Source organism: Engystomops pustulosus, chromosome 2 (assembly GCF_040894005.1).
Source record: "Engystomops pustulosus chromosome 2, aEngPut4.maternal, whole genome shotgun sequence".
Taxonomy (NCBI): Eukaryota; Metazoa; Chordata; class Amphibia; order Anura; family Leptodactylidae; genus Engystomops; species Engystomops pustulosus.
Genome location: NC_092412.1, coordinates 213,510,425 through 213,530,323, shown reverse-complemented (window position 1 = coordinate 213,530,323; position 19,899 = coordinate 213,510,425). Strand labels below are relative to the sequence as shown.

At 40.9% G+C, this 19,899-nt stretch overlaps 1 protein-coding gene across 1 annotated transcript; it reads left to right on the top strand.

Moving 5' to 3' along the window:
- The first annotated feature begins 2,309 nt into the window (after positions 1-2,309).
- Positions 2,310-18,707, top strand: VPS37D (VPS37D subunit of ESCRT-I). The gene is made up of 4 exons (XM_072138068.1): positions 2,310-2,637; positions 7,588-7,759; positions 15,311-15,393; positions 16,352-18,707. The coding sequence occupies exons 1-4, from the start codon at positions 2,389-2,391 to the stop codon at positions 17,144-17,146; spliced, it is 1,299 nt and encodes a 432-aa protein (XP_071994169.1). The 5' UTR covers positions 2,310-2,388; the 3' UTR covers positions 17,147-18,707.
- Positions 18,708-19,899: the final 1,192 nt, after the last annotated feature.

Genomic DNA, 19,899 nt, shown 5'->3' with positions numbered 1-19,899 from the left:
GCATATAATGCATGGGGGTGAAGAGCGGGCTGCATATAATGCATGGGGATGAGGAGGGGCTTCCTATAATGCATGGGGGGGAGCTGCATATAATGCATGGGGGTGAAGAGGAACTGCATATAATGCATGGTGGAGAGGAGGGTCTGCATATAATTCATGGAGGGTGAGGAGGGGTTGCATATAATGCATGAGGAGTGAGCAGGGACTGCATATAATGCATGGGGAGTGAGCAGGGACTGCATATATTGCATGGGGTTGAGGACAGGCTGCATATAATGCATGGGAGGTGAGGAGGGGCTGCATATATTGCATGGGGGTAAGGATGGGCTGCATATAATGCATGGGGATGAGGAGGGGGCTTCCTATAATGCATGGGGGGAGGAGCTGCATATAATGCATGGGGGTGAAGAAGGGCTGCATATAAGGCATGGGGGTGAGGAGGGGCTGCATATAATCCATGGGGGGGGGGGAGAGCAGGGGCTGCATATAATCCATGGGGGGAGGGGTTGCATATAATTAATCTAATTAATCTATTAGTGGTGAGGGGGGCCCAGGCTGTATATTATTAATCTATGGGTGAAGAGAGGGCTGTATATAATTAAGCCATGGGAGTGTGGGTGCTACATAATAAATATTACAGAATAAATCTATGGGGGTTGAGAAGGTTGCATACAATGAATCCATGGCGATACGTGAATTTACTGTAAAGGGGCCCACTAAGGCTCTGTCACCAAAGGGTATTCTGAAACCTAGAGCTGGCCATGCTCGGTTGGGTCATAAACAATCATCCCTTTCTGCCGTCTGTATGGGTGTGTATATGTGTGCATTAGTGTATATATGTGTGTAAGATTGTATAAATGTGTATGTATATAAGTATATACAAATGTGTGTATACATGAGTGTATAAATGTGTGTAATTGTAACTCACATGTGTGAACATATAAATATGTATATTTTTTTAAGGAGGGGCCCTCCTCAGAAGGCTGCTATGGGAACCTGACTCTCCTAGTTATGCCCCTGAATGTGGTGGTATAGCTTTACACCACATTGTAGTGCAAACGTCTCCATTCACTTGTGTTAAATTTCACATAGATTTCTTAGTGGATTCCATAAAGATCCAAAAAATGTGAAGGAAGTTTCCACAACTCCGAAAAACAAGAAAGTAGTGACAGGACAAGGTTTAGGCAAAATAGGCAGATTTATAGGTGCCATTGAGGAGAGCAATATGTGATTTAAAAATGTATATACATTTTCCAGGATGAGCCTGCTCCTTATAGATCAATGCTGGACTTTCATAAAGCATGGTGACATTACTAGGGACATGGTGGTACAGTCAATACTCTCTATGGGAGCCCTAATAAGGGCTACATTCACACTAACGTGTAGCACGATGGAGATAGGAGGGGTCATGACAATGCGATGCCAGGCGCACGGCGCTGTAACACGGGCAAAGGTAGGACATGTCCTATCTTTTTCACATGTACGGACCGGTACGGTGCCGCTCGTGGGCCCATTGCCGGCCCATGGGGAAACTTGCGGCCGTACATACCTTCCCCAACAGTCGTGTGAATGTAGTCTATGTCTCATACGCATCTGATTCTTATATCCATGAGTGATTCTATTAAAAAAATGTTCATGCTACTTCCATTAATGGAATAATAAACAGTTGGATGTTAATTTTATATTCCAGTTTCCCTAATTTTTTTCTCTTTGCTTGTTCCCCCCACACCTTCTTGTCCTGTAAAGGTATATTCACACACAGCAGATTTGTTTTGTGGAAATATTTGTGACTGAAAAATCCATTGCTATTCATCTGAATTGAACTATTTTAGCAAGAATCTCCTGGATTTCTCCAACTCCCAGTCAGAGGACCAGGGACAGTCACAGCCATTTCTGCAAGAAATCAGTTGTGTGTGAATTGCCCCTTAATATTGTGTGAAATAATGCGGTTATTAGCAGGGAGCAGTTCTGTATGTGATGTTGGGGAAGTGTATTGTACAAGTGACCTCCACATAATTGCTGTCATGTCTGGGAACAATGGATGACTGTGAGAGGGAATCCCTCATGTTGTGGATGGACATCTTCCCGGTAAAAGTTGCCAGGCCGTGCTAGCTGCTGTGTAGTGATTGGTGAGGTGGCAGGAGCGGGGGGCACTGGGCACATATAGGCAGGTGTGTGTGTGTATATACAGTATATATATATATTTATTTCTGGGGTATATTTAGCTCTGTGTATAGGCAGACACAGCTCCAGGCGGCAGCTATTACACTGCGAGCTGGACACATAGAGAAGGCTGCGGGCGCCCTCTGGTGGCCGCTCCGGGTATTGCGCCCCCCGCTGCAGACTGCGGGGACCGCGGGATTGAGAGTGGACCCGGAGCCCGGCAGCATGAACCCGGGGAGCCGCTCCCATCCGTCCCCGGAGCACGAGAGCGCCAAGCCGGGGGTCACCCGCCCCCACCCGTCCTCGGAGCCAGGCAGCTCGAAGCCCACCGCCCGCACTGATCCTTCCCCGGAGGCCGGCGGCGGCGGCGGCTCCAGCCCATCGGACCGATTCGGGGTGCTGAGCACCGAGCAGCTCCGGCAGCTGCTGCAGGACGAGGGAAAGCTGCAGCGCATCGTCCGACTGAGCGAGCAGGTAGTCGGGCTGCTGTGCATGTGCCGCCTATAGATGTAGCCATGTATATGTGTATGTGCTGCTATGTGCATACATCACCTGAGACATGGAGCAGCTGCAGCCCCTGCCTGTTGAGCCACCCCATGCCCCTGCATCACCTATACACCATGCCCCCTCCATAGGATGCCCCCATAGCCCTGGCATAGATGGCATCTGGCAGGGCATTGTGCTGTCTGCTCCTAGGCCCCTGGAATTATTACCTGCAATCACTGCATTTTCATTGTTAGCAGGAGCAGCAGACATTGTGCCTATAACATCTGCACAGCAGCCATGGACTTGTTTGTAAATAAAGGCAGCCATGGCCTGGGTGTAGATGGCCCGATAAGCGGCGTGGAGACAGATGGAGTATCTATAGAGAATGTGCCATGCATGTCCTATTATTGCCAGGGCCTATATCCACACCTTGTCTACGTGCAGGCTCCCTGCAGCATCACACACGCTCCTATGTATACATCCATTGGGGGGGCTGAGTGTTTACACAAAGCGGATTGTGCCAGGGTCTCCGCCAGGCTGTCATGTATCACAACAGTCCATGTTTATATGTATGGGCAGAGATTGTAGCAACCACAGACTAGGCCTGTACCACCCACATATTCCTCTTATGCTTAAACACAGCCTGTAGCTCCAGCACCGCTCTATGATGTGCACAGAACCTGTAGCGTTCTTTGTGATGCCTGCAGCCAAGGCCTTCGCTGTCTCTACGTGTGCCGGATCACACTTCCTATACACATACATACATTACACTGCATTGCTTGTGACATTACAGGCCTTGCTTTGTAGCGGTGAGCTAAGCTCTCAGGCTGGCTTTTTTTTTTGTCTATTCTTTACGTCTCCCTCCCCTTACATCTTTCCTTTGTTCCCTTTTCTCTCCTCCTCAGTTTTGTCATCTGTGTTCCTTCTATTCTCAGTGTGCTACATATTAGTTGTCATACATGACTCCTGGAACGTGTCAATGGTGTCTTTATTATGTCTGTAGCTTTGTCTTTTGTGCTTTTTGAAATCTTCATTCCTTCCATTATTTATGTCTGTTGTGTTTAGGTGACTCTTCTTATTACTATACATATGCTAACTATGTTATCGATATAGAAGAGGAAAAGATTATAGATGCACATAGTTGTGTCAAACCAATGGGATTTGTAATAACCCATGGAATTATGTCCCATTGGTTTGACACAGATATGTGTATCTGTAACCTTTACTGTTCTATATTGATAAATAACATAGGAATTATATTTATAGTATCAACATAGAACAGTAAAGATTACAGATACACACAGTTGTGTCAGACCAATGGGATTTATAATAACCCATGGAATTATATCATATTGGTTTGACACAACTATGTGTATCTGTAACCTTTACTGTTATATATTGATAAGTAACATAGGAATTATATTTATAGTATCAATATAGAAGAGCAAAAGATTACAGATACACATAGTTCTGTCAAACCAATGGAATTTGTAATAACCCATGGGATTATGCCCCATTGGTTTGACACAGTGTACACTGTGTATCTGTAATCTTTTTATGTTTTATATTGATAAATAACATAGGAATGATATTTATAGTATCAATATAGAAGAGCAAAAGTTTACAGATACACATAGTTGTGTCAAACCAATGGAATTTGTAATAACCTATGGAAATATGATCGTTTGACACAATTATGTTTATCAGTAATCTTTTGCTCTTTTTTAGCGATACTATAAATATCATTCCTATGTCATTTATCAATATAAAACATCAACAGATTACAGATACACATAGTCTTGTCAAACCATTGGATCATATTTCCATGGGTTATTACAAATTCCATTGGTTTGATACAACTATTTGTATTTGTAATCTTTAGCTCTTCTATATTGATAAATAACATAAGAATGATATCTATAGTATCCAGGTCACCACCTGGAAAATCTTCTTCTAGAAATATATTGCATCTTCACACCTAAAACCAATTTCCGACTGGTATCCTGTTATGAGTAAACTTCTCAGAATAGGTCAAAACTATTTGTCCAGGTTAAAAACTAACTTCTTAATTAATGAACAATAAGAACTTACATGACTTCAAAGAACTAAACTAATTGTAAATCTAATTTTGAATTTAAATCTTAATTTGAATGATTTTTAATAACTAATATAAAAATGGAATATGATGGCGCTATATAAATAAAGATTATTATTATTATTATTATAAAAACTGCTTACTGAAGACGGCTGAAATACTTAGTTGCCTAAGAATCAGTCATTAGTAATAATAATTCTTTATTTATATAGCGCACACAGATTATGCAGCGCTCCACAAAGCTTGTCAAATTGGTCCCTGTTCCCATGGAGCTCACAATCTAAATAACCTAACAGTATGTTTTGGAGTGTGGGAGGAAACTGGAAGATCCAGAGGAAACCCACACAAACACAGAGAGAACATACAAACTCTTTGCATATGTTGACCTGGGTGGGATTTGAAGCTAGGACCCCAACGCTGCAAGGCAGAAGTGCTACCCACTCAGCCACCCGCTAAGAAAAATATATAAAATAAATACATATAAAAACATGAAGACGTGTGACCTTTTTCCGATTTTGAGGAGGAGACAATCCTTTCACTTCCTAGGAGATGACACAACGTTTCATTAGGATACTGAATGGGAAAAACACACGTTTGGAGTCTGTAGTTGTTATAAATTTTTGTCCTATTCACAAATGTGAGATTTGTTACAAATATGTCTGTGTCTTCGCGGTTATGTAAAGGGAACTTGCAGAAATCCATGCAGGTGCCTTAAAGGGAACCTACCACCTATCTACCGATAAAGATACATCGGGTGGTAGGTGGATCAATAGGACGTGACGATAGCCCTTTAAGGGCTAATCATCACGTCTACGAACAGTTTTGGTAACTTTTATAATCTCTATATGCAAATTTTGTTATGCGGCTACTGGGGCGTGGAGTAGCCGCAGCTGAGGCTACACGGCGCGGCTACTCCACGCCCCAGTAGTCTCTTTACTCCTCCTACCCACAATCTTCGGCCTGCGCCTGTGCAGTCACTGCTCCGAAGCCGGAGCTGCACAGGCGCAGGCCTGCTGTTCTGCACATGCGCAGGCTACTGGGGCGTGGAGTAGCCGCGCCGTGTAGCCTCAGCTTCATCTACTCCACGCCCCAGTAGCTGCATAACAAAATTTGCATATAGAGATTATAAAAGTTACCAAAACAGTGTGTGGACATGAGGATTAGCCCTTAGAAGGGCTATCCTTACGTCCTATTGATCCACCTACCACCCGATCTACCTTTATAGGTAGATTCGTGGTGGTAGGTTCCCTTTAACAATTAGTTGAATAAAATAGATTTTTTTTCTGCCATTTGTGAAAATACCTAAAAGGAAGCTGCTCCATTACTACTATTTTATCACAATTATGCGTCACTGGACAATGTGGCCAGGGATTGACTGCCCTGTTCATCTATATAATCTAGACCAGCTTTTCAATAATGCAAAGTTGGTATGTGTAAATCTAACCTTTGGTTCTCATACAGTTTGTGTATTTGTGGTGGGACCAGCTTACCATCTATTGTGTATGAAGCCCTGCAGAACCTCTCTTGGGGAAGATATGAATCAGATAGTTAGATGTTAACTTGACTGATCCTATGGGTTTTGGTCGGATAAGCCAGCATCAGAGGTAGATATTTATATAGGACAATATAGACTTTTACAAATGACAGCATATTGATGGAACAAAAGTATTCAGTTTTAGGGGATCCATGCTGTAGGCCATCCTTGTCAGATTGTTTGGTTGGGGGTGACTACCGAAAGAAGGAGTAGAGGTTAGTGCTGTCCTACCACTCATGATTGTATAGTCTTTATTTTATTCCATGAATGAAATAGTTGAGGGTAATGATTTGTCTAAACATATAAAGACACTAGATAGCAGGAACTTGTGGGTAACATAGAAGGAAAGAAATAATAGTTAGGGTGGGGAATTATTGTAACGGATACTGAAAAATTTGGTCGCATTAAAAAAACTGTACACAACTGAACTAGTTGTTTGTGTAAGATAGACAAGATTGCCTCTCTTTATCATTAGTGTTGAGCTTAAAGTGAGCAAGAAGAAATAAAAGGGTTTGTCGGGGATCAGTAGTTTTTTTAATTATTGGTCTAAAAAGAAACAACAGTCCTTATATCCAAAACAGTCCAGCGCCTCCCATCCCTGGCGGCCTCTGATGGTATAAAGCAAGCACACGTACACAAAACGTAAGCAACAAATAGTGTGGACGCGGCAGCTGACGTCACCACATGGCCTCTTTATACCAAAATAGTCTCGAAGGGATGGTAGAAGCCACTTTGGATGAGAAGGTAAGGACAGAGGTATTAATTAGGCCAATAATAAAATAAAGCCTACAAGGTGGCCTCAATTGGCATAGTCTTTGTAAGGAGAACTCTTACTTCCCGACCCTGACCCTACAACACTGAGGCTGTGAGTTACATCTTCCAATGCAAGACTAAAAGCTGCCTTGGAGGTCTAGGTAAGCGCTCCATGATACCTTCAACAGTTTTCATGGCCAGAGATTGATGTGTCCCGCTGCAGTCATCGCAATTTATTAAAGTAAAACTGGTTTAGTTGTGTCCAGCAGGTTGTGACTGCAACATGAAAGTCAACAAAAAAAATCTAGTAATTTCATAGATGTGATAATTGTACAGGACACAACCTGACCACATATAATGCCATGAATGCCATAATCCAGGTAATGTATTCTACGGTCAAGTCACTTTGTTAGACAGTGCTTTGTACTGTATGTGCTACACATGTCCACAAGGTTCTTCAATTCATAAGAACTATCAGAAATAATAATAATCTGGTTAATGGTTTTGTATTTCCGTGATCTGTATTAGTTACCACATTTCTGTCTTTCTTCTGCAGGTACAGTCTCTCCAAGAGGAAAGAAAAAACTCTTTGGCCTCTAACTTTGAGCTTGCTCAGAAAAACTTGTCCCTTCGCCCACGTCTTGAGACAGGAAAAGCCAACCTGGCAATTAAGTACCAGCTGTTGCGCGAGACGTGTGCATCTTGTCGTGGGAAACTACGAAAAATCCGTGAGTGCTCTTCTGTCAATGTATCCTTGTGCCAGACTGATCTGCCAAATAGAATGATTTCCCTTATGAAATAATGATGCTATTCATTTCTTCCAGTATTTCAATGTTTCCAAAGAAGATAAGAGTCACAGTCTTATTGATATTTCTTCTGATTACTAGTATATTGGAAATGTGCTGATGATCCCTTAAAGGGGAACTTATTTTGGTTGTGTTTTATTCTATTGCTCGGTAGAGATTTTCTTATCGCTTCCAACATGTAATTGTCCAGAGGTTGAAAAACAGTTACAAACCATGATCAGGTGTGGTGCTGTATTTTGCTGTAAGCAACCCTTTAAATTAGGATCATGCAGGGTCCTTTCGTGAATAAAAAGTCCAGTGTAGTAAATTATCTCATCCATCTCATTAACCAAAATGTTCACTGGAATCTGATTCTTCTGGACAACAAAAAATAAATTAGGCCACGTTCCCACACCAGTGTTTTGCATTTGTGGTTGTGGGCCGAACGCACAGAACAGGTGCCCATCATTCAATTCACTTTATCTCTCTGTAGTCTCTCTTTAAGATTTCAGTTTACAAATATTGATCAAATCACTGTTGTCTGAATAAGGCCCTAAGAGGATTTTGCAACCACATGAAGTTATGACTAGAAATGAGTGGACTTGACGTTCCCATTAGGGTTTGGCCGCTTAACCTGTACGTATTGCCAGATTGGCAACTGAACAGCCTGTCCGGCAAATTGATAGCCCTAACAACTAGCCATGGCTATGATTGGCCAGGGGTCTCTGTGGCCAATCCTTGGATCTTGACATGCTTTAGTGACACAATCCCTTTAATGTTGTTACAAAATGTATTTGTCTGGAATTTCATTGCCTTTAAGATTGTCCCACCCTTTATATAATCGAGAACTGCTGGAAGTTGTCAGTTAACCCTGAGTTTTGACTATGGTTATCACCATGGCAACCCATGGTCATCGTTACATAGTGGCAGGTTTAAATTAAAGCAGACCTGTAATCTTACTGTACTGATCCAAAGGAACACAACTTTCCAGTAAAGGGAGCTAGGCCCTATTATGTACTCTATTTTTTGGTTAGACCAGATAATTAATTACCAAAACAATCCCTTCTAAAGGTTTTCCTAGTCATGATCTGGACTGGAGTTTATTTTCAGCCTTTTGACTACAATTTGCACCCAAGTTGCAGCAATTTTTATACACTGACATCTGGTATTTTAAAGATATATCAGGTGCAACACTGAAAAATTCCTGCGTGTCTAACTTTGCGAGGCGAGCAGAAGAGTTGCAAATATAAGTGGAAATTTGGGGCTCATATACAAGAACATAAACCAGCTGAGGGTTACTAGAAGGTGCATGTTGTTTCTAAGCTGGACACAATTTATTTTTGGAAGACAATGGGATTTCTATTGATTTATGTAAAGGTTGTTCAAAAGTTAGAGCTCTTTTAAGTATAAGAAAATGTAAATTTAAAAAGGAAAGACTTGTAGAAGAAATTGAGTGAATATGTGTTCCATTGATTTGAACTTTTTAGGCAACAAGCACATCAATTTCTTCAAGCCCCTTTCATATCTACAGGGCAGTCGCTGAGATCTGCTGTTTGCAAATTTACCTTTGCACAAGGCCTTATATATACACTCACATATATACATATACTCACAAAAAGTTAAGGATATTTGGCTTTGGGGGGAAATTTTTGAAAAAGTACAAAGTTCATGCTGCTGTGATCTTATATCATGAAAGTAGAGCATTTAAGGTGGCACCCACTCATCTCAAAGAGTAACAAGCTTCTACTTGACACCTTAGCAGATCCCATAGGTTTTCAATGGGATTCAAGTCTGTACAGGCCACCCCATTCTCTAGCAAGCGTTCCCTAATGATACAACCTGGATGACCTGGTGCATTATCGTCCATGAACAAGAAGTTAGTCCTGTGTTGTTCATGGGCTCGCCACTGAACCATTCACAAAGTATAGTGAAGTTTGGTATTGACTACACAAACCCGATCAAGTTGTATGATTTGATGACAACAGTGGCTCATGTGTGGCTCACTTTAACATCTTTAACATCATTGGCGGACAAAATTTCTACTCTGTATGAATAGACTTTCATCAATGAACAATATTGATTCCTACTATTGTTCAACTTCAGAGCTCCCTGGCCCCAACAAGATGATGATGCCTGTGTCTGGTGGTGTGGTCAAGGTCCCTTGCAGTCAGACATGCAGACCACGCTGATATAAACAGTTTTGAATGGACACGACACTTGTGGTTCTCTCACCTCCCTTAAATGTGCCTGAGTTGTGTGGCATTCATCTTTTAGGGCATTGTTCACAATAGTCATCCGTGTAGGATGTGACAAGACTTCCAGCCTTTTGTGACTCTTCCAGTCTCTCTGAATCTCTGTTACAGAGACGCATCTCTGTTGTTGAGGACTCTCTGTGACACTCTAAGCTCAGTGGTCATTTGTGTCTCAGAGCCTCCTACTTAAAGCCTTGCAGGGGGGAGGAATTGATGATCAATTGTTAGGAATAATCTTTTCTCAGGGTGCAGTCACACGTTGCAGTTAAAACTGCATCACAATCAGCTTTGCGATGGTTTTAGGTGCAGTTTTGTCAATTTAACAGGTGAAAGACATGAACTGAACAAGTGAATTTGATTTTGAAGGGGAACCTGTTCCACAAATGTCATTCACCTGTTCAGTTCATGTCTTTCACCTAAACAGGAGGGCTGTTTAATTACCAGTCCTTATTGCACTGGGAACTTTGGACTATACATGAATCTAACAGATGTTTTGAATTTGGAAGAAAATCTACGATCATAATCAAGCATGATTAATTAGAGACCCTTACTGATAGATCCAGGCATAGTGAATGTGGCAATCTTCTTATATTTGTTATCCATGGCCTTATTCCTAAAAATCAACCTTACAAAATGATTCTAATGAGCCTGAGGGGCTACCGTAGCCCTTCTGTGATCTGGCTTTGCAGAATGTTACGCTGTCTTACCCTCCTCCTGCTTTCTCAGAACTTAAGCAATTCCTGCAGTGAGCACTCCTTGCTCAGTCACATGTGCTAAGGGATCAGGGGGGAGGCTGGGACAGTGTAACAGTCTGTAAAGCTACAGTCTGGGCTCATTAGCATCATTTTAAAAGTTGATTTTGGAAAGAGGGAGTCTGAATTCACAGTCTGAATCTAGTCTGAATTTATTGGTGAGTGCTAAGTGGGTTTATCACGCTTGATTTTGTTGGTAAATTTCCTTAAACATATGAATAATTGCTAGATTATCACATTTGTAATTTGTCACATGTAACTATTTAAAGGAGTTTTCCAGAAAACTTGGAAAACCACCTTGGGGCTGGGATGAAGAAAAACAATTAAAGTGTACTTTACCTTACGTATTCCAGTGTCGTGGCAGTCTTCGAGTCTTTGACACTGATGGCCATGAGATATCACGTCCTCTTCATCACCTCCTTCATTGCAGAAGACTAGCAGGCTCCCACCACAATGGAACCTGCAGCCATATAAGAACGCTTTCTTTTTTACTTGTCACCAATGCCCCAGCACCAGTTAAGAATGTGCCACAGGGCAGACGTCCTGCCCTGCGTTCAGAGATGACAAAATGCATACTGCGGTGCTGTGATTATAGAACTAATGCTCTTCCATTGAAGAATCAGACACAAACATGGCCGTGTTGTCACTTTGACTTCACATATTTCCAATAACCACTGGTGAAAGTTTCCTTCATTCTTCTAGGAAGACTTCCCACTAAAATGGGGAACACATATTGTAAGATTTAGGTTACATCCACAGGGTCTGAAGCAAGGTGTAGCACAGCCGTCACAGGGTGGCAAGATACAATGTGCTCACCGCACCATGACTGGGTGCAATAGGCAAATTATTGTTATGTACACGTAGACTTAAGCCCATTCAGAAACTAGGATAAAACTGTTTTGATGGTATGATAAGATGTTGTAGCTGAATGTAATAAAATGGACTGATATAATAAAAAAATATTTTTGTAAAAAAAGGGTAAAATAGTCCATGTAACTCCCCCGATCAAATTATATTTGGCAAGATTATTTTTTTTTGTTTGTTTTACTGATATGATACAAGTTACCTATCCAGTCAATAAATCATGAATATAATTTTCTGGTGGAAAAAAACCTCCATTGCTATACAACTATAGATGTTAAGATCCCTGAGGATCCCTGAGGATCCAACCAATAACAACATCAGGGGTCCTTATATTCTCTATGTAAAGGAGGATGTAGTGAACGTGTGCTACAACCAGTTTCTATAGGACTTGAGTTTGATGCATAGGGGGGTATGTTTCAGTATTATTGTGGATATCTGTAAAGGAGTCTTGTAATATGCAGTGTTGCTTCTTCTTTTAGGTTGTTTAGGAGCCACTAGTTAACTTTTTTTTGTTTAGGGGACAGGGATCATAAAGAGAAGCTCCTGCTTATCATCTGCAAAATATATGTAAGGGAAAGAGTATCTGGGGGTTAGGAACCATTTTAGTCACCAATACAAAGTCCTGTGTCCCTTGTATGAATGGAGCCGCAGGTCACACATGCTTTGCCACTCCATTCACTCTCCTGAGTTAGCTGAGCACAGGTACTCAGCTATTGCCGGTAGTCCTTTGGATTGGAACAAGAGATTGCACCACCATTAGATGATGAAATGGCCACTAAACACTTCCCAAAACTGGATAAAAAAGAGCTAATCGGAATTGGACTGTTCCCTCTCATGCCCCAAATCACATAACCTCTTATGTGCCTAAAAACTTCAATAAGTGATCCAAAATATAAACTCAAGTATCAAAGACATGAGAAATGAGATATATGGACCTAGTCATAGTGTATACAGACATTATCTTACTCTTCGCTCTATGCCGGATTGTCTAGGACATGTTCTGGGAATTTGCAGGATCTGCTTCTTTGCTACTTTGTTATCTTACTTTACATTGGACCCTTATACAGGCAGTCCCCGTGTTACGTACAAGATAGGTTCTGTAGGTTTGTTCTTAAGTTGAATTTGTATGAAACTGTATTTTTTATCATTGTAGCCTCAGCCAAATTTTTTTGGTCTCTGTGACAACTGAATTTTTAAAATGTTGGGTTATCATAAGAACCAGGATTAACAATAAAGCTTAATTGTAGACACCTGTGATAACTGTTACAGCTGATCATTGTAGCCTAAGGCTTAAGTACAGTTATTTACCAACATCTAGAGGTCTGTTTGTAACTAGAGGTCATCTGTAAATTGGGTGCTCTTAAGTAGGGGACCGCCTGTAATTGACCAAAGAAAATCTAGCAAAAAAAAATTACCCTTTGAAAAATCTCTTGATGGTAGCATATCGTTTGTTTCTTCTCCTGTTAGCAGTGGTTGAGGCTGAAGTGAGTGAACTCACTACATTAACTCACTTTTTCCCATGGAGCTTATTTTAGTAAAAACATTTTTATTGAATTTTGTAAATACACAAGAATACGTACAAATATTAGGGACAAGTAAGCCCAGACATGGGATACTAGCCCTGTGATGTAAAGTAGTATACCCTCTCTGCTCTCATACTGACCCCCCACTTGCTGAAAACTCCTGTGCTTATAATTTATTTTATAACCATCACCCTGTATTTTTAGGACATACAGCTTAATATTGTTGATACATCATTGGCACAAAGACAACACCTATAGGAATCTATAGGTTAAAACACAAGCTAATGGTACCAACCTTTGCTCTAAGGAGTTGAGGTGCAAATAGATAGCGAAGTGTATAATGGAAAGGGGGCAGTAAAACCTGAAATGTGAATGATAGAAAGACAGATTGATTACAAATAATTTCTATACCCTGTATCCACTTTCTATAGGACCCCATGGTACCAATGGGTTAGAATCTTCTGTAAAATGATTGTTGCTGTGGATGTTTACTGTATATTACTGTTAGAAAATGTAGCCTCTTATAACTTTTGAAAAGTATCACACAACAAATACGTAAACGGTGGAGCTAATATTAATCTGTGATGTGGTCTAGGACTAGGAGCTCTCCTTCACTCCCCAAATGCATCAAATGAATAGTGTCCAAAAGCAAAACTGACCACACAAGTTTTCTGAATAAAATCTTCCCTTTACTTCATAATTTCTCGTAAAACATTCTCATTTTTTTGATAAATTGACCATATATTCACTATGATAAAGTTCAAAGAGCTTGCATTCTCAGACCACGAGGTAACGTGAGTATGCTAACATATTTGTAAACTTATTTGTAAACTTGCATAATCACAGTCCATCCTTTGAATGTCCTTTAAAACAACTCACATATCCTGGTGCTTGGACCAGGATAAGTGAGTTGTTTTAAAGGACATTCAAAGGATGGACTGTGATTATGCTTATGCAAGTTTACAAATATGTTAACATACTCACGTTACCTCGTGGTCTGAGAATGCAAGCTCTTTGAACTTTATCATAGTGAATATATATATGGTTAATTTATCAAAAAATGTGAATGTTTTACGAGAAATTATGAAGTAAAGGGAAGATTTTATTCAGAAAACTTGTGTGGTCAGTTTTGCTTTTGGACACTATTCATTTGAAACTTTTGAAAAGTATCCCAAACCCCCTTTTATTTTCTTTGATCCTATTTCATCTCTTACTACAATTAGAGTATAGAAATATACAAAGAAATCAGCTGTATTCCTCCTCGTGGCTGTCCTGTGTCCAGAAGCGTTCAATTGTTAAGTTATTGACAATAAATACTATATTTTGGAACCAGCAATTCCCAATATATTGACAATTAATGTGCTATGAGGAATAAACAGTTACATATTGGGGCACATTTACTAACCCGCCCTGCGCGCTATCCCCAATTCGGACTGTCCGACAATCCTGCATTGTGGCGAGATTCACGTAGCTTGTGTCGCTTCCCCGCTCAGGCCCGCCAGAGTTCACCTTCTTCCTGGTGCTTGTAAGTGCATTGTCTTGCGACACAATTTGACTTGTTAAATCCCGCGCGAGGCCCGAATCCGTCGGATCGTCCGTTGATTTGTGTCGCGTGAAAGCCAGCGCGATTGCGACACAATCCGACCGCGTACGCAAAAAAACCCTTCTAAATGCATCGGAAATCGACGGATATTCCGACGATAGTGGGGACCACGCACCCTTAGTAAATGAGCCCTATTATTCTACATAATTAATGACTTTTTTTGTGCCATGAAAGTGCTGCATGTAACTTTGTCAATTTCCCCAAATGTGTTATTTAAATGTTGTAGCTATTGATTTAGAAGTAGATATAAAGTGTAACTAAACTTTTTATGTTGCATCAATCAACAGTGAAGATAAGTATAGAAATATGTTCCTGTGTGCTTCTTTTCTCTCTTATAATAATTAATAATAATAATTCCTATATTTATAGGAATGATTATTCCTATTAATGACATTTGAAGTTATTAAATAAAAAAATTAAGTTGTGTACCAAGCAATATAATGTGGTATGGATTGTTGCAATGAAATTAATTTTGTGTTTTTAATGTGTTTCTTTTGCAGAGTGCCTCTTGCAGGAATGTAATCCACATGTTGCACTCAGCCACCTGCAGGAGGAGCTGCAGAGCACCGAGGCAGAATGTGAGGTCAGTACAGTACGTGTCCCCATACGCCACTTCCATGACGAGTGGGTGGGGAGTGGAGCAGGGAACTTTAGCTTGGGACAGGAACATGTTGTAGGCTATAGAAGAATTGTACATCAGGTCGAGCCTCTTAGTATATCAGGTGCATCGTATGCCGGGAAGCAGGGAGTATCACAACTAGAGCATGATGTACCTAGTCATGATAAATCCCCCACTTGAGGTGGCAATGAAGTATCGGGACTCATGGTCATTCTTAGGGCTAAATCATGAGTTCCACGAGTAACATACTGGTCGGATCTCAGATTGGCGCTGTTGTTCCTCAGATTGGGACTCCCTGCATCGTGTATTACACTGATGCTTGGAGCACCATCACTGATGCAGTATTCTATCCACAAAATCCGACCACGACACGGTGCATGACTTACTCGTACTTCTTTTGTAAGACTGTCAGGGTTGCCTCAACCAACTTTTCAGCGTTCATCTTTTATTCCCTGAACTAGTATGAAAATTGAAAGCCAAGCTTTGATTGGTTGTAAACAGTAACAACCTTTTAATAAATCAGGCCCAGTTTACAAGTTTTGTTTGGAGATCTTTCACTGTAGAGGTTTTTTTTTGCCATTTTTTCATTACTTCCTGTCTTTAAGTCATATATACAGTATAAGAATGTATGATTTGTGAGGACTGACAATAAAGGATTATTTTTTATTAAACTTGTTAGTTTTCAATCAAATAAAAGCTGATCCTTAAACATGTACATCTAACACAATTTTTTCTCTCTTTTTGAACCTCTATCCCTATTGGTCCCTTCCCTACATATTCATTATTACTCACTCATTGTTTCTGTCATTGTTTCTCACTCCATTGCTCTACAATCTTTGCTGGCTGAATTGAAACCATTACACTGTCATGTTGTTGCCGTACGTGTCTTTACATCTGTGACATCTCACTACCCAAACACTAGGCCCTCTCTCAGCTGTTCCTGGAGGGCTCCCTCCCTCTCCTTGTTTTCTTGGATTCTTACCATTTGCTACGGGCTCAATGTCACATCCGCAGGATCCAGAATGAGAAGCTACTTGAGCTTCTGGGAGAGACTCTTGAACAGGACGCATCCCCCCAAAACCAAGAACTGCCTCCCGACCGGGAATTGCCCCCTCAACAACCCACCAAACTACCCTCTGACCAGAACCTGGCCCCAAAGCTTCAGGAACTTCCCCCACAATCCAGAAAACTGCCCCCTAAGCAGGCCTTGCCTGTCCCTCAACCCACCAAAATGCCCCCAAACCGGGATCCTCAAATGAAGCCTCGTGATGTGGCACCTGGGGGAAAACAGCCTTCTCGACCTCGAGAACTGCCCATCCAAACCAGCAAAATGCCCCCTGAAAGGAAACTGCCTTCCAACCCCAAGGAGAAACCCCACAATCCCAGAGATCAAACCCCTCAGGCCAGTGCTCAACCAATCCCATCCCCTGCTGCTCCTTCACAGATGCCCCCTGCTGTATTCCGCCTGCCTCCTCTGCCATGTGGGATGGCGCCTGCATTGTTGATCCCCGCGGAGGTGCTGTCTCCTTTTCAGGGTCCATCCGCCCAGTCCCCAGGATGCGTCCCACCATTGGGGTGCAACAATGGTCAACAACAGCAGCCACCACGGGCTCCTCTGCGATTCATTGCTCGAATCTACTTCCTGAGCACTCGGCACCTAAGGGTGCTGTCCAGAGCCCAGCGGCAGCAGCAGCAGCAACACCCTCCGAAGCGATAAGTGAGGAGCTGCAGGTGGACAAGGGAGTGGGGCAATTTATGGGACGGGGGACAGGGTAGTTGTCTGTGAGTCTGCGTATGGCTGTGTGGGTCTTTCTGCAGACATTGTTTCTATGTCGAGGCAGGACGTCTGGTTCTTTTCAATCTATGAATGGAGTGTGAATGTGTAGGCTGGTTCCAAGTGAGCTTCTTGGGTGAGTGAAACGTGTGAGGGCAGCACGTGCACGTCTGTTATGTGAATGCAATGTGTACTCAGTACTTCCCCTTCCGGTTGTTTACTATCCGTTAATAAATGGCGCGTGGTTGTGCGGAGTCACTGTGTACGCCATACGTCTGTGACCTAGGACTCGGAGAAGGTGCTGCATACATGTGCGTATGTTGTACAGGTTCAGCGTGGTAGGATAAAGCGTGGCTGTCGTACGTGGATAAATATTACATTTGTTCTCATTTATTCAAGTGGTTATGATTGCTATTTATATCAACGTGGCCCTGACATATAGAGAGCTTGAGGGCCACAAAAAAAAAAAGAAGAATTTATAGATTGGATTATTCCGGTTATTAACAAAAACAAATAGACTTAAAAGTTATTGTGCATCCTTATCAAGTGCCCTCTCTCTGTAAGGTTTCCTGTGGAGAATGTAATCAAGAATCGTGGCAAAATTGTGTCTATACATGACTGAGTCTCCACCTGGTGGATAATGGAGGTCACTGCAGATACTAAACCAGTAGTCAGCTCAAGATAATGCTGTAAGAATGCTTTATAATGTGATTCTTTTTTACAGCAGGTTTCTGAAATTATATTGCATAATAGTTGCAAAAAAATACTGTATTTTTTATTTCTTTATGTTAATAATTGTCAGTGATATTGTGGTTTGTTGCACCTTTTTTATGCATAATGTCTACCCTAGCTGTGTCTATGGAACACGGTGGTGAAATACCGGATGTTCTTTAGCGACACAGAATTCCCTTTTTCAGATGCTTCTTGTAGGTCATGAGTTTACATTATCTTCATTTAATTTATATGGGGAGTCACTGACTCACAAGACCTGGTGTTAATCTTGGTATCCGTTTGAAACAAATACACCCAGAATTTTTATTTTTATTTTTTTTACTATCTTTTGCCTAAACTAAGCTGTCCTGAGAGTTTCCAATGATTGATCTGTGCAGAAATTGCTTTCTGATTCCAAAAAAGTAGCTACTGCATTGATCCTATTGGAAGGGATAGGGGGCGGGGCAGTGACAACATTAATGTTAGTCTGCAAAAAAAAAAAAGGCCCATTTTTCCAAGAAGAAGGACCGGATGGATTATTAGACCATTGGACCAAAGATAAGCAACTTTTATTTATTAATTTTTTTCTTTTGTTAGAAAAAACATTGTTCATAATCACAATAAATGGTTCCATTTTGTGCACTGAAAACATATCAACTAATGTGAGTGATGAGTTAATTTAATAGTGCAATTCTCGATAGATTTATTTAGTATTCAGAAATATGCTGGGATCATACAGATCTTTAATTACTATTAGCAACTTTTTATATTAAATGCTATTTCCTCTCCTGTTCTTTCTTGTCGATGCTATTCATTTCATATGGTGATGACTTATGTATTTAGAGGGCTACTCCAGCTGCAGCAAAATAAATGGTATTATTTTGAATAATGAAAAGTTATCCAATTTTACAACGCTTCATGTATCAATTCTTCATGGACTTGTGTGTATGACCGGTGCATTTGATGTTTTATTGGGTGTCTGCTTTTTTTAAAGACCCATAGATAAGAATGGGCAAGCCTGCACCGTGCAGACAGATCAGTATATAACATGCACAAATTTATTGCAACATATGCTCAGATCTGTTACGAAAACGTAAATTTGTCATAGACTTCAATTGATCACTGCACTCAGCTAAAAAATGGTTATAAAAAAGGTTAAAGGGGCTTACTGACCTATTTATATTGATAGGTCATCAAAGTGATAGAAGTGAGGAATTCAACAACCCTACTGTCAGCAGCATCTTTTACATAGTGGAGAGTGTCAGGAGCAGACAGCTCCATCCAAGATGAGACTTATTTGTCTTAGTTGAGATGTATTTTTCCCAGTTGAGACTTATTTGTCACATATTTGTCCCAGTTGAAACTTATTTTAGATTCTCAAAAAGTTGTAAATGAAATCAAAGTGGTGATAGATAACCCCCACTGAATAGATGGAGTTATTTGCTGCCGACTCGCTGTGCAGAAGATACTGTCAGTAGATCTGTAAACAACATATCAGTGAGGGGTGTCGGGCTCTGCACCCTAACAATCTCACATTGGTTACAGATCATTATCAAGAGGCCATCAATATCTGGGGTTCAACCCCATTCAGTTTACCTCTGATAACTTTACTGTAACAGGCAAATCACATTACCAGAGGCAAATTTATACCCACTGTATACAATGAAGTTTCTCATTGAATGACAGCAAGCAGAGATCTAGAAAACCATGAGGACTTGATACAGGAAGTATATTGGAGATTTGAATAACATTTAATTATCCAATTAATAACATTTAATTTATGATCCCATAATTCCACAAATTCAACATCCGATCATGGTACATGTGCCCCTGTTTTGAGTTTATTAGTTTTACAATGTGTTTTTCCTCCTACTATATTAATGGGATTGTATGCTTTGTATAGGGTATCTGTCAAATGTAAGTGGGTTCTGTGCATGTACTCCCTGGAAGCTTTTTAGTTGGACGGTTTTCCATACAATAGGTTG